General features: G+C 46.0%; 1 protein-coding gene across 1 annotated transcript in view; it reads right to left on the reverse strand.

Moving 5' to 3' along the window:
* The window catches only part of LOC115082450 (dynein heavy chain 12, axonemal-like), a gene marked incomplete at its 3' end in the record, with an annotated part of 97,203 nt that overhangs the window by 27,479 nt on the left and 55,389 nt on the right, over positions 1-14,335 (reverse strand). The window contains exon 4 of the mRNA XM_029586680.1: positions 11,405-11,687. Within this exon, the coding sequence (XP_029442540.1) occupies positions 11,405-11,687 (283 nt within the window). The remainder of the gene's footprint in view (positions 1-11,404; positions 11,688-14,335) is intronic.

The following is a 14,335-nucleotide window of genomic DNA, read 5'->3' on the forward strand; positions in this document are numbered from 1 at the left end:
AACAAAATGGGCCATTTTAGAAAACCTGTCAATGATGACCCAGATAACTGTATGACCTTTAGATGGTGGCAAGCCCACAATGAAATACGTGGAAAGATGTGTCCACAGTTCTTCTGGAGCTGGAAGTGGTTGAAGCAGACCCCAAGGTCAACCGACCGGGGGTTTCTGTTGAGCGCAGGTATTGCAGGAATCGATGTACGCTCTAGCATCAGAGACCATAGTGGGCCACCAGAAGAATCGCTGGAGTAGAGCAAGAGGTTGAGCTCGTCCTGGGTGGCCAGCAAACTTGGAATCGTGTACCCATCGGAGAACTCTTTCACAGAGGCGACAGGGCACAACAGTTTTCCCAGCTAGGACTGGGAGAGTCGCAGGTGAGCAGATATAGGCAGGGTCAATGATGTGATTGGGTTCTTCAGAAACATCTTCAGGTTCGAAGGAACAAGACAGGGCATCCGCCCAGAGATTCTTTTCAGCCGGGCGATACCGCAGTTCAAAATTGAACCTAGAGAAGAACTAGGCCCATAGGGCTTGACCGGCATTGAGACGCTGGGCATGACTCAAGTGTTCAAGGTTTTATGATCGGTGAGAATTGAAAATTTGTGCTGAGCACCATCTAACCAAGGGTGCCATTCCTCCAAGGCCAGCTTGATAGTGAGTAATTCTCGGTCTCCAATACTAGAGATGTGAATCGTGTCCTCGATCGTCTTAATGATCGATTTCGGCTGGGAGGGGGAGGGAATCGTATTGTTGCCGTTTGGGTGTGTAAACTATCGTGAAAAATCGTTAAAATCGTGAGCCGGCACACTAAACCCCCCTAAACCCCCCCCCCCGACCCTTTAAATTAAATCCCCCACCCTCCCGAACCCCCCCCCCCAAATGCTTTAAATTACCTGGGGATCCGGCGGTGGTCCAGAACGGCGGCGGTCCGGAACGGCCCCCTCAATAGAATCGTGTTGTCTTCAGCCGGCGCCATTTTTCAAAATGGCCGCCGCAAAATGGCAGCGGCCATAGACAAAAATGATTCGACGGAGGAGGTCGTTCCGGACCCCCGCTGGACTTTTGGCAAGTCTTGTGGGGGTCAGGAGGCCCCCCCAAGCTGGCCAAAAGTTTCCTGGGAGTCCAGCGGGGTTCCGGGAGCGATTTCTTGCCGCGAATCGTTTTCGTACGGAAAATGGCGCCGGCAGGAGATCGACTGCAGGAGGTCGTTCAGCGGCGGTCCGGAACCCCCAGAGGCTCTCTTCCGGGGACAGCTGCCCACGGCCCAACTGCATGGATTCTTCCACTATGGCCACAGAAGGAACCCTACCGGCAGCAGGGTTGGTGCTCAGTGGCGAGTGGTAGTGTTCCAAGGTGGACCTTTGGGCATTCGATTCTCCCGATGGCGCTCTTGGATACAGTGGTCAATCGGCCAGTCAAGTCAATAAGTCCTCAAGTGAGGATGGGAGCTCACGAGCTGCCAGTTCGTCTTTCAGCTGCGAAGAAAGTCCATCCAGGTAAATAGCTCGTAGGCAATCTTCTTGCCAAGAGAGCTCAGTAGCTAGGATCCGAAATTCTATCGTATAGTCAAAAAGGCTTTGTTGGCCTTGTCGTAAGTGAAGAAGATTAGCACTTGCCACAGCATGCTGCCCAGGGTCATCGAAGGTCCGACGGAATACGAGACAGTTCTTGCAGGAGTGAGTCTCAGGGCTCCCATAGAGGCGAGGCCCAGGCCAACGCCTTCCCCTCCAAACGAGACAAGATAAAGGTGACCTTCGTGAGTTCATCTTGGAAGATGGAGGGCTGCAGAGCAAACTGCATGTAGCATTGGTTGATAAACCTCCTGCAGAGCTAGGAGTCACCACTGAAACAAGGCAGAGCTGGTAGGGTCAGCAAGGCCCTGGAGGTGGGAGGAGAGGATTGTTGGTTGGATGAACCCAGTGCTGGAACGGAGTGACCGGATTGGGCATCAAGCCAGGCATGCAGACGCTCAATAGAAGAGGCCAATGCCTCGAGGAATCATTGGTGTTCTCGGACCTTAGAAGCCAGGCCAGGGATAGTCTGGAGGGCACACGGCTCCGCTGAGTCCATGGCCTTTGCAATCTGTTACGCAGGAGGTGGACCCTTGGGCCGAGTTGGGGTTGTCACTACCGGGGCCAGCTGGAGTTAGGTGGGCCTCCGTCCGTGGTCTTCGGGGAGATGATGATGAGGTCAGTCAGGGGACAGCAACAGCAGGACTGGAGAGTTTGTACTGGACAAGGCGGAGTCCCAGAGATCCGGGCACCAATAGGAACAAGAATCGGACAGAGGGCACCCGAGTGTAAGCAGGCTGAAGCCTGAAAGGCCAAGTCCAGGACTAAGACTGTAGAGGCGCCGAGGAACAGGCTGAAGGCAGGGCAGGCGGAAGACAAGAAGCAGTGGCAAGGCAAGGCTGAGGTCAGGTCCAGGAGATAACCAGTAGCGTAGTCAGACAAGGCAGAGGTCAAGACCAGGAGATGATCAGTAGCATGGTCAGGCGAAGCAGAGGTCTGGACTAGGAGATGATCAGTAGCGTGGTCAGGCGAAGCAGAGGTCTGGCCTAGGAGATGATCAGTAGCGTGGTCAGGCAAAGCAGTGGTCGGGTCCAAGAGAAGATCAATTGCGTAGTCAAACAAAGCAGTGGTCGGATCCAAGAGAAGATCAGAGACGTAGTCAGGCAAAGCAATGGTCGAGTCCAGAAGAAGGTAAGTCCATAGGAATAGCTGAGTAGCACAAAGCACAGGAACCAGGAAAAGACGAAACCAGGATCAGAAACACAGAAGGAACAGGAACCAGGAACATGAGGAAATCACCAAGGAGGCAACAAAGTACACATCCAGCGTGGAGACCTGTTGCAAAGGCGACTAACAAGAGCTGAGCCTGGCCTTATATATCGGAGCTCAGTGACATCATCATCCAGGGCTGCGGGTTGGATTCCCACCGTGGCCTCTTTAAAAAAAAACAGAGATGCATGTTTGCGCGCGCCTAGGGAGGGGAGCAGCGCAGGATGGCGGCGTCTCTCCGCGGACTACGCAGAGAGGCCCACCGCGGAGCACAGGAGTCAACCGTGGAGACAGGAGCACTGGGAACAGCCCAAGGACGGAGAAGGTGGCCCACAGCCGCAAGGGAAGTCGAGCCAGATGCTGGAGCAGGCAGAAGAGGGTAAGAGGGCCTGGCAGGGGGCCTGCTGCGCCAGCACACGCAACACCCATGGCCATTCCAGGCAGCAGAGAGTCCCCAAACCCCAGTAGTTGCCTCAGTCAACTCTAGGGACAAGGTTTTGATTGGGTCGCAGGGAGCGTAGGCCAGTCGCCCGTACCTGGGACAGTGGACCCTCTGATCAGGGGCATGCTGTGGTTCTTTGTGAACCAGTGGCCCCGTATAAACTTGGACCAGAGGGTTCTTTCCATTGTCTGTCAAGGGTATCAATTTTACCTGTTGGGTGTTCCACCAAATTGCCCTCCATGCCTGTTTTCGGGGCCGGTAGCTCATCAAAAGGCACTGATAGTGGAGTTCCCTTCCATCTTAATAGCCAGGGCAATCGAGACTGCAGTAACAGGGCAAAGAAGGCAGGAATTCTACTCCAAGAAAGTCCTGATTCCAAAGAGAACAGGAGGTCTCCGTCCCATCCTAAACCTAAGGGCCGTGAACAAGTTTCTAAAAAAAGAAAAGTTCAAGATAGTTTCCCTGGGCAACTTGATCCCCCTTTTACTAAAAGAGGACTGGCTATGCTCCCTTGATCTAAAGGACGCATACACTCAGTTGAGATTGTCCCCAGTCACAGGAAGTATCTCCAATTTGTGTTGGGAAAACAGCACTTCCAGTATCGGGTGTTGCCATTCAGGCTAGCGTCAGCCCCATGAGTCTTCACAAAATGCCTGGCCGTGGTGGTGATGTACCTCCGCAGGCTGGGACTACATATTTTCCCTTATCTGGATGATTGGCTGGTCAAGAGCACATCTCAGCAGGTGCCACCAGGTCCATGCGCTTGACCATTCGGGAGTTGGAGTTACTAGCATTTGTTATCAACTAACCCAAATTCCCATCACAGCCCGTTCCATCAATTGGACTTCATAGGAGCCCTTCTTGTCACAGCTCAGCACAGGGCCTTCCTGCCTCGTCAGAGGGCTGTCACCTTGACGACCATATTGGCAGAGATTCAGCAGAGCCAGCAGGTATCAGCCTGGCACAAGTTCAGATTTTTGGGCCATATGGCCACAACCATCCATGTCATTCCCTTGGCACGTTTACACATGCACAGAGCCCAATGGACCCTGAGGTCGCAGTGGTGCCAGGCTACTCAGAGCCTCCAGGATTGCAACCGAATCATCCCATCTCTCCGGGACTCATTGTCCTGGTGGCGGGTACTTTTGAATCTGGAACGGGGGATCTCTTTTCAAAGTCCCCTTACCCAAATTGTCCTAACCACAGAAACATCCACTCTGCGGTGGGGGCTCATGTAGATGGGCTCAGCACCCAGGTTTTCTGGTCCACTCAGGAATGCTCTTGTCAAATCAACTTCCTGGAACATCAGGCGATCAGATAAACACTAAGGGCTTTCAGAGATCGGCTGTCCAACAAAGTTGTCCTGATTAAAACAATCACCCAGGTAGCCATGTGGTATATCAACAAGCAGGGAAGCATGGGATTGTACCTCCTATGTCAGGAAGCAGTCCAGATCTGGTCATGGGCCCTGTCCCAAGGGATGGTGCTCTGGGCCATGTACCTGGCCAGAATGGAGAACGTAAGAACATAAGAACATAAGAAAAATGCCATACTGGGTCAGACCAAGGGTCCATCAAGCCCAACATCCTGTTTCCAACAGTGGCCAATCCAGGCCACAAGAACCTGGCAAGTAGCCAAAAACTAAGTCTATTTCATGTAACCATTACTAATGGCAGTGGCTATTCTCTAAGGGGCGGATTTTAAGAGCCCTGCGCGCCGGTGAGCCTATTTTACATAGGCCTACCGGCGCGCGCAGAGCCCCGGGACTCGCGTAAGTCCCGGGGTTTTCGGAGGGGGGCGTGGCGGGGGCGGGGCCGACCGCCGCACCGTTTTCAAGGTGTGTCGGCAGCGTTTTGGGGGCGGGCCCGGGGGCGTGGTTACGGCCCGGGGCGGTCCGGGGGCGTGGCCACGCCCTCCGTACCCGCCCCCAGGTCGCGTCCCGGCGCACTAGGGGCCTGCTGGCGCGCGGGGATTTACGTCTCCCTCTGGGAGGCGTAAATCCCCCGACAAAGGTAAGGGGGGGTTTAGACAGGGCCGGGGGGGTGGGTTAGGTAGAGGAAGGGAGGGGAAAGTGAGGGGAGGGCGTTAGAGGATTCCCTCCAAGGCCGCTCCGATTTCGGAGCGGCCTTGGAGGGAACGGGGGTAGGCAGCGCGGCTCGGCGCGCGCCGGCTATACGTAATCGATAGCCTTGCGCGCGCCGATCCAGGATTTTAGCGGATACGCGCGACTACGCGCGTATCTACTAAAATCCCGCGTACTTTTGCTTGCGCCTGATGCGCCAGCAAAAGTACACGAACGCGCCGTGTTTGACAATCTACCCCAGAGTGAACATAATAGCAGGAAATGGACTTCTCCTCCAAGAACTTATCCAATCCTTTTTTAAACACAGCTTTACTAACTGCACTAACCACATACTCTGGCAACACATTCCAGAGTTTAATTGTGCGTTGAGTAAAAAAGAACTTTCTCCGATTAGTTTTAAATGTGCCCCATGCTAACTTCATGGAGTGCCCCCTAGTCTTTCTACTATCCGAAAGAGTAAATAACCGATTCACATCTACCCGTTCTAGACCTCTCATGATTTTAAACACCTCTATCATATCCCCCCTCAGTCGTCTCTTCTCCAAGCTGAAAAGTCCTAACCTTTTTAGTCTTTCTTCATAGGGGAGTTGTTCCATTCCCCTTATCATTTTGGTAGCCCTTCTCTGTACCTTCTCCATCGCAATTATATCTTTTTTGAGATGCAGCGACCAGAATTGTACACAGTATTCAAGGTGCGGTCTCACCATGGAGCGATACAGAGGCATTATGACATTTTCCGTTTTATTCACCATTCCTTTTCTAATAATTCCCAACATTCTGTTTGCTTTTTTGACTGCCGCAGCACACTGCACCGACGATTTCAGTGTGTTATCCACTATGACACCTAGATCTCTTTCTTGGGTTGTAGCACCTAATATGGAACCCAACATTGTGTAATTATAGCACGGGTTATTTTTCCCTATATGCATCACCTTGCACTTATCCACATTAAATTTCATCTGCCATTTGGATGCCCAATTTTCCAGTCTCACAAGGTCTTCTTGCAATTTATCACAATCTGCTTGTGATTTAACTACTCTGCCCAATTTTGTGTCATCTGCAAATTTGATTATCTCACTCGTCGTATTTCTTTCCAGATCATTTATAAATATATTGAACAGTAAGGGTCCCAATACAGATCCCTGAGGCACTCCACTGTCCACTCCCTTCCACTGAGAAAATTGCCCATTTAATCCTACTCTCTGTTTCCTGTCTTTTAGCCAGTTTGCAATCCACGAAAGGACATCGCCACCTATCCCATGACTTTTTACTTTTCCTAGAAGCCTCTCATGAGGAACTTTGTCAAACGCCTTCTGAAAATCCAAGTATACTATATCTACCGGTTCACCCTTATCCACATTTTTATTAACTCCTTCAAAAAAGTGAAGCAGATTTGTTAGGCAAAACCTGCCCTGGGTAAAGCCATGCTGACTTTGTTCCATTAAACCATGTCTTTCTATATGTTCTGTCATTTTGATGTTTAGAACACTTTCCATTATTTTTCCTGGCACTGAAGTCAGGCTAACCGGTCTGTAGTTTCCCGGATCGCCCCTTGAGCCCTTTTTAAATATTGGGGTTACATTTGCTATCCTCCAGTCTTCAGGTACAATGGATGATTTTAATGATAAGTTGCAAATTTTTACTAATAGGTCTGAAATTTCATTTTTTAGTTCCTTCAGAACTCTGGGGTGTATACCATCCAGTCCAGGTGATTTACTACTCTTCAGTTTGTCAATCAGGCCTACCACATCTTCTAGGTTCACCGTGATTTGATTCAGTCCATCTGAATCATTACCCATGAAAACCTTCTCCATTACAGGTACCTCCCCAACATCCTCTTCAGTAAACACCGAAGCAAAGAAATCATTTAATCTTTCCGCGATGGCCTCATCTTCTCTAAGTGCCCCTTTAACCCCTCGATCATCTAACGGTCCAACTGACTCCCTCACAGGCTTTCTGCTTCGGATATATTTTAAAAAGTTTTTACTGTGAGTTTTTGCCTCTACACCCAACTTCTTTTCAAATTCTCTCTTAGCCTGTCTTATCAATGTCTTACATTTAACTTGCCAATGTTTATGCTTTATCCTATTTTCTTCTGTTGGATCCTTCTTCCAATTTTTGAATGAAGATCTTTTGGCTAAAATAGCTTCTTTCACCTCCCCTTTTAACCATGCCAGTAATCGTTTTGCCTTCTTTCCACCTTTCTTAATGTGTGGAATACATCTGGACTGTGCTTCTAGAATGGTATTTTTTAACAATGACCACGCCTCTTGGACATTTTTTACTTTTGTAGCTGCTCCTTTCAGTTTTTTTCTAACAATTTTTCTCATTTTATCAAAGTTTCCCTTTTGAAAGTTTAGCACGAGAGCCTTGGATTTGCACACTGTTCCTTTTCCAGTCATTAAATCAAATTTGATCATATTATGATCACTATTGCCAAGCAGCCCCACCACCGTTACCTCTCTCACCAAGTCCTGTGCTCCACTGAGAATTAGATCTAAAATTGCTCCCTCTCTCGTCGGTTCCTGAACCAATTGCTCCATAAAGCTATCATTTATTCCATCCAGGAACGTTATCTCTCTAGCGTGACCCGATGATACATTTACCCAGTCTATATTGGGATAATTGAAGTCTTGTATCACCACCAAAAATTCCACAAAAGTCTTTTATTGCACTTCAAAGCAAAATCAGGTGAAACAGTGTTGCAGTGACGGCAACTCCACGAATTAAAGGACACATACTTTAAAGCGATCCCCCGACACGGACCGTGTTTCGCTAGGCTGCATCGGGAGGGACCAGCATGTACATTAAAGTCTTCTCAAATGTACAATGGAGCGCTCCATTGTACATTTGAGAAGACTTTAATGTACATGCTGGTCCCTCCCGATGCAGCCTAGCGAAACACGGTCCGTGTCGGGGGATCGCTTTAAAGTATGTGTCCTTTAATTCGTGGAGTTGCCGTCACTGCAACACTGTTTCACCTGATTTTGCTTTGAAGTGCAATAAAAGACTTTTGTGGAATTTTTGGTGGTGATACAATTTTTCTTGCACCAGTGTACTCTGTTACTTGCGTATGTGCAAGGCTTTTTTTGCTTCGGTCTTTTCTGGATAATTGAAGTCTCCCATTATTACTGCTCTACCAATTTGGTTAGCTTCCCTAATTTCTCTTAGCATTTCACTGTCCATCTCACCATCTTGACCAGGTGGACGGTAGTATACCCCTATCACTGTAGTCTTCCCTGACACACAAGGGATTTCTACCCATAAAGACTCAATTTTGTATTTAGTCTCATGCAGGATGTTTATCCTGTTGGACTCTATGCCATCCCGGACATAAAGCGCCACACCTCCTCCCGAGTGCTCCTCTCTGTCATTGCGATATAATTTGTACCCCGGTATAGCACTGTCCCATTGGTTATCCTCTTTCCACCATGTCTCTGAGATGCCAATTAAGTCTATGTCATCATTTACTGCTATACATTCTAATTCTCCCATCTTACTTCTTAGACTTCTGGCATTAGCATACAAACATTTCAAAGTTTGTTTTTTGTTTGTATTTTTATTCTGCTTTTTAATTGATAGGGATAAGTTAGAATTTTTTAGCTCAGGTGAGTTTTTAGTTACAGGCACTTGGACTACTTTTCTAATTATTGGAACCTCACTGTTGGGATGCCCTAATTCTAATGCATCATTAATATCCTTTAAAGATACCTCTCTCCGAACCATGTGCTGCTGAGCGACTGTCGGCTTTCCCCTTTGTTCTAGTTTAAAAGCTGCTCGATCTCCTTTTTAAAGGTTAGCGCCAGCAGTCTGGTTCCACCCTGGTTAAGGTGGAGCCCATCCCTTCGGAAGAGACTCCCCCTTCCCCAAAAGGTTCCCCAGTTCCTAACAAAACTGAATCCCTCTTCCTTGCACCATCGTCTCATCCACGCATTGACACTCCGGAGCTCTGCCTGCCTCTGGTGACCTGCGCGTGGAACAGGGAGCATTTCAGAGAATGCTACCTTGGAGGTTCTGGATCTAATCTTTCTACCTAAGAGCCTAAATTTGGCTTCCAGAACCTCCCTCCCACATTTTCCTATGTCGTTGGTGCCCACGTGTACCACGACAGCCGGCTCCTCCCCAGCACTGTCTAAAATCCTATCTAGGTGACGCGTGAGGTCCGCCACCTTCGCACCAGGTAGGCATGTTACCAGGCGATCCTCACGCCCACCCGCCACCCAGCTATCTACATTCCTAATAACTGAATCACCAACTATGACGGCCGACCTAACCCTTCCCTCCTGGGCAGTAGGCCTTGGGGAGATATCCTCAGTGCGAGAGGACAATGCATCACCTAGAGAGCAGGTCCTTGCTACAGGATCCTTTCCTGCTACACCTGGTTGGTGCTCTCCCATTATGAGACCTTCTTCCTCCAAGGCAGCACCAGGGCTGCCAGTCTGAAGTTGGGACTTGACTATGATGTCCCTGAAGGTCTCATCTATATACCTCTCTGTCTCCCTCAGCTCCTCCAGGTCTGCCACTCTAGCCTCCAGAGATCGGACTCGTTCTCTGAGAGCCAGGAGCTCTTTGCATCGCGTGCACATGTACAACTTCTCACCGGTGGGTAAAAAATCATACATGTGACACTCGATGCAAAAGACTGGGAAGCCCCCCTCTTGCTGCTGGACTGCTGCCTTCATCTCAATTTTGATCAGCTCCTAGTTAAGTTTTAGGTTGCTATGGGAGTAGGAATGTGTCTAAGTTCCTTTAAATGTTTTTGTGAATTCACTATATGTCTGGTAGTGGCCTACTGGGGTCTGATCGAATTCTCAATAAAGTTTTTGTTGATGGGGTTTTTTTTTTTTTTTTGTGCAAGTGGCACCTGCCTATAAATTAAGGGGTGGGGGAGGGTTGGGAAATACAAACAGTCTAACTTTAGTTAGTCAGCCTGAGTGACTCACAGCTCCCTTGATTAACAAATGTTGTTCCCTATTCAAACCTAATCACACTACCTCAACACCTTTCCAAGGTGAGTAACTGAGCTGAACTATTCAACTTTTTTACTTTGGTATATACTGCTCCTAGCTTATTTCTAGCTTCTGGCTACTTTTTTTGTGGGGGGGGGGGGGGGGGGTTTTGTGGTTTTATTTTTGTTTTTCAATACAATGCACTCAGTTATTATTAAATAAAACACTCAGCTCTTTAAAAGTCTGGAGAACACTTAGTTCTGCAGACTTTTAAAAAATAAACACACTACCTACTGCTACCTTATTGACTGACTAAATACAAACAGTCTAACTTGTTTATTCACTGCCTACCTACTGCTACCTTATTGACTGACTAAAAATACAAACAGTCTAACTGGTGGGCTGATGTCAGTGCAGAGGTATATATACCATTGCGTCAGCTTTCCTACGACTCCATCTGCTGGTAGAGGTATTTAACCCATTGGTCATGGATTACCCTGTCTGAATGCTAAGAAATAGTTCTTGGTCGAATGGCATGCACCAGAGCTCCTTTTCGAATTCTGCAATCATGGGTCCTAAATTCGGCCAGTAGATGTTCCTGTTCCCTGGTGGCTGGGATTTCCTCTTCCTAGGGGCCTGCACAGCATCCCCAGTCCCAACCAGCCAAGGGAATGGAAGACCTCATCCACGAATCGAGCCCAGGTCCTCCTTGGTGCACATCCGGCCACTGATTCTTCAAAATAATTATTTGATCTGGCAGTTTCCCCTATTCCTCTGGGCATCCAACTCAATTGGAATAAGGACTGGGATCCTGCCACCATGAGCCTTCATTCACAATTGCCTAAGAATATTTCCCCTATCTCACACTACCCCCAATAAATTTGGTTTAATCATTACAGTGATAGTCCTTCAGCTGGGGACCATGCACCAGAACTCCATCCCTGTAATCATGGTCCCTGAATCTGGCAACAAGTGTCACCCTTGAACGATGTCCCAGACTCTCTCCAGGGGGGGGGGGGGGGAACGAGGACTGTGAAACCTGTCTTTGCAACATCCCTAGGATCCAACCCCAGCCGACACAGAGAATGGAAGGCCAGACTCAAGGATTGAACTGGGAGAAAATATATTCTTATAGCAATGCTAAGAAACATACCATTCTCGAACAAGCAATGACATCATGTATACTCTTCAGCATCATATCTTCCACTTGAATAAGCCATTTTTCCACAGCTCCTCGAGCTTCAGAGGTTGAAATGATCTCAATTAGTTCCACCTGCTCGCCTTCTGTACTGTACATTGCCTTAATATCCATATTGGGGAGAAATTCTAATTTAGCAATGCCTTCAAAACACTTCTTTAAGTGAGGCTGAACTCGCAGTGGATCTTTAGTCTCTGACAAGATCTCCAGCATTTCATCGTTAGACAAGAAGAAAAACCTAGAAAAATTAAGTCACAAGTAATGATGTATTCATGCCATATTATTTTATAGTAGTAGTAACTGATATTAAGCTCTATATACTTGTATTAAGGAGTTTCTCCCATTTTGTGTTTGTTACATACCTTTTATAAAAAAAATATATATATATATCCAAACAGAAGGCTAAACTGTATAATTATGTGCAGGAAAGTGAGACTAAGGAAGCAAAGGATAAATAATGCCAGGACAACACTTTGTTAGAAATTAAAATGCCTTTTCTATTATTTTCTTTCTATATGTGGTATACATTTGTATCTCCATGCAGAGGGGTAACTTAATTGCTTTAAAAGATGAGATAACCTATTTCAATCTCCCCCATTCATATACTCCATAAATGTATTCTGAAATTGTATAATTCTTCACATATACAAGAGCAATATTCAAAGCCATTTCCAGGGCAAAAAAGGATTTTACCTTTGAAAATGGAAACTTTTCAGAATAAGAGTACATTGTTCAAACAAATGTCCTTTCCTATTGGCCTTTAAACAAATAAAGCAATAGATATATGTATTGAACAGTTTATATTGTATCGCCACACATTATATTATTTTGGGATTCATATTTATGTCTGTGTATATGTGTGTGTGTATTCGTGCTATTTACTCCGCACTCTTGATGTGCTACGTAAGGGATTCACAGGCTATAATTTTATAGTTGGAGACAATTCATCAAGACATAACAGACACATTTTTGGCTACGTTAGATGTAGAATCCTTACACACCAACATTTTGCAACAGCAAGCTATTGAATTTGCTAGCTTATTTTTAGACCAAACCCACATCCACACCATATTCCTATTCAGTTTTTGACCCAGTATTGGAAATTGCATTGACAAAAAACTTTTTGCTTTTGATAAACAGTTCTTTCAACAAATACAAGGTACCTCAATGGGTACCATGAATAACCCAGGTTTTGTGAACTTATATATGGGCCATTTTAAAATAAAGCGGAAAAGAGGAGTAGCCTAGTGGTTAGAGCAGTGGTCTATAAACCACCATTCAAATCCCACTGTCACTACTTGGGACCTTAGGCAAGTCACTTTCCCCTCCATTGCCTCAGGTACAAAATTAGATTGTAAACCCTCTGGGAATAGGGAAATACAGTACCTAAATGTAATCTGCTTTGAAGTGCCAAAAAGTGGAATATAAATAAATTTAACAATCAACCTTTTCAGAGACATCATCTTATATGGAAATGCTATACAGACATTTTTATTTTTTGGAGATGATCTGCTTTAGTGTTTCAACAGTTTGTAGATTGGCTGAATAATTTATACCCGAATGTGAAGTTTACAGCAGTCATTCATGAACATTAGATTTCTTTTTTATATTTGACTTATCAAAAGTGAGGATGGTTTCGACTTATCTCTTCCAAAAGCCCACTGATTGTAAGAGTCTGCTGACATTTGATCCAAGGAATTTAAAACTCAGTCTTCCAGTTACCCAGTTTTTAAGGCTGTCATGTATTGCACGTCTAGAGAGAATTTTCAACATCAAGCACAGATCATGATTGAGTTGTTTGCTAATAGAAGATATAAAAAAAATGAGACTCAAAAAGCCAATTTGTGGGTGAAATACTTCCACTAAAATTGGCTTTTCTGCCAAGCCCCTCTAAGGATGATCAGAAATTGACATGTGTTTTACCTTTTACAGCATGGGTACATGCAGCACATCAAGCTATATTGAGCCACTGGCACATATTGCAACTTCAACCTGAGTTCTCTGAATTCCCAAGCATGGCTTATACTCACAGTATGAACCTGAGAAAGACTGGTCAAATCTGATTTTAATGAACAGCTAGGGGAACAGAGGGTGGCAGGTCAACATCAACTATGTGGTAATTGCACTGATTATTGTAACGCCCTTCTACTAGGTCTACCATACACATCACTAAGACCACTACAAATTTTACAAAACACAGCTGCAAGAATTTTGACCGGTAAAAGTAAAAGAGACCACATCACCGAAACCCTGGCTGAGTTATTGAGCAAAGAATACAGTACACAACACTATGCACCATACATAAATTAATACATAACGAAAAAGCAGAATGGCTGAACACAGCCCTTCGCATACACATCCCTAACAGAAACCTGAGATCAGCCAACAAAGCACTCCTAACTATTCCATCAATCAAAACAGCAAGACTAACACAAGTAAGAGAAAGGGTGCAATCCTTGTCAGGACCCATACTATGGAACACCATGCCCTTGGAGTTAAGATTACAAAGAGACAGCAAAACCTTTAGAAAAAGTTTAAAAACCTGGCTCTTTAAACAAGCTTATCAAAAAGAGAAGGGAGAATAGAACCCAGGGAAGTGCAAGGTACAAACAATTGAACACCCACACACATCACCGTAATTATTATGTGTGTAGTTTTCATTTTTATTTTTTCGTTCATCACTAGGATAAAGATACAATTATAAAGCTAGTCTTCTATTCAAAACTGATACAGAGAGATTTGGACATGATTTGTCACATTTACCACTTAATATTTTTTACAAACTGTAGCCCTGATTTACTTAGACTTTTCTCCCATTTTGTGTCTATGGGAAAAATGCTTAGTAAATCAGGCCCTATGTTACCGAACCATTATGGCACCTGTGTA

This window comes from Rhinatrema bivittatum, unplaced genomic scaffold, assembly GCF_901001135.1.
Source record: "Rhinatrema bivittatum unplaced genomic scaffold, aRhiBiv1.1, whole genome shotgun sequence".
In the NCBI taxonomy this organism is placed as follows: domain Eukaryota; kingdom Metazoa; phylum Chordata; class Amphibia; order Gymnophiona; family Rhinatrematidae; genus Rhinatrema; species Rhinatrema bivittatum.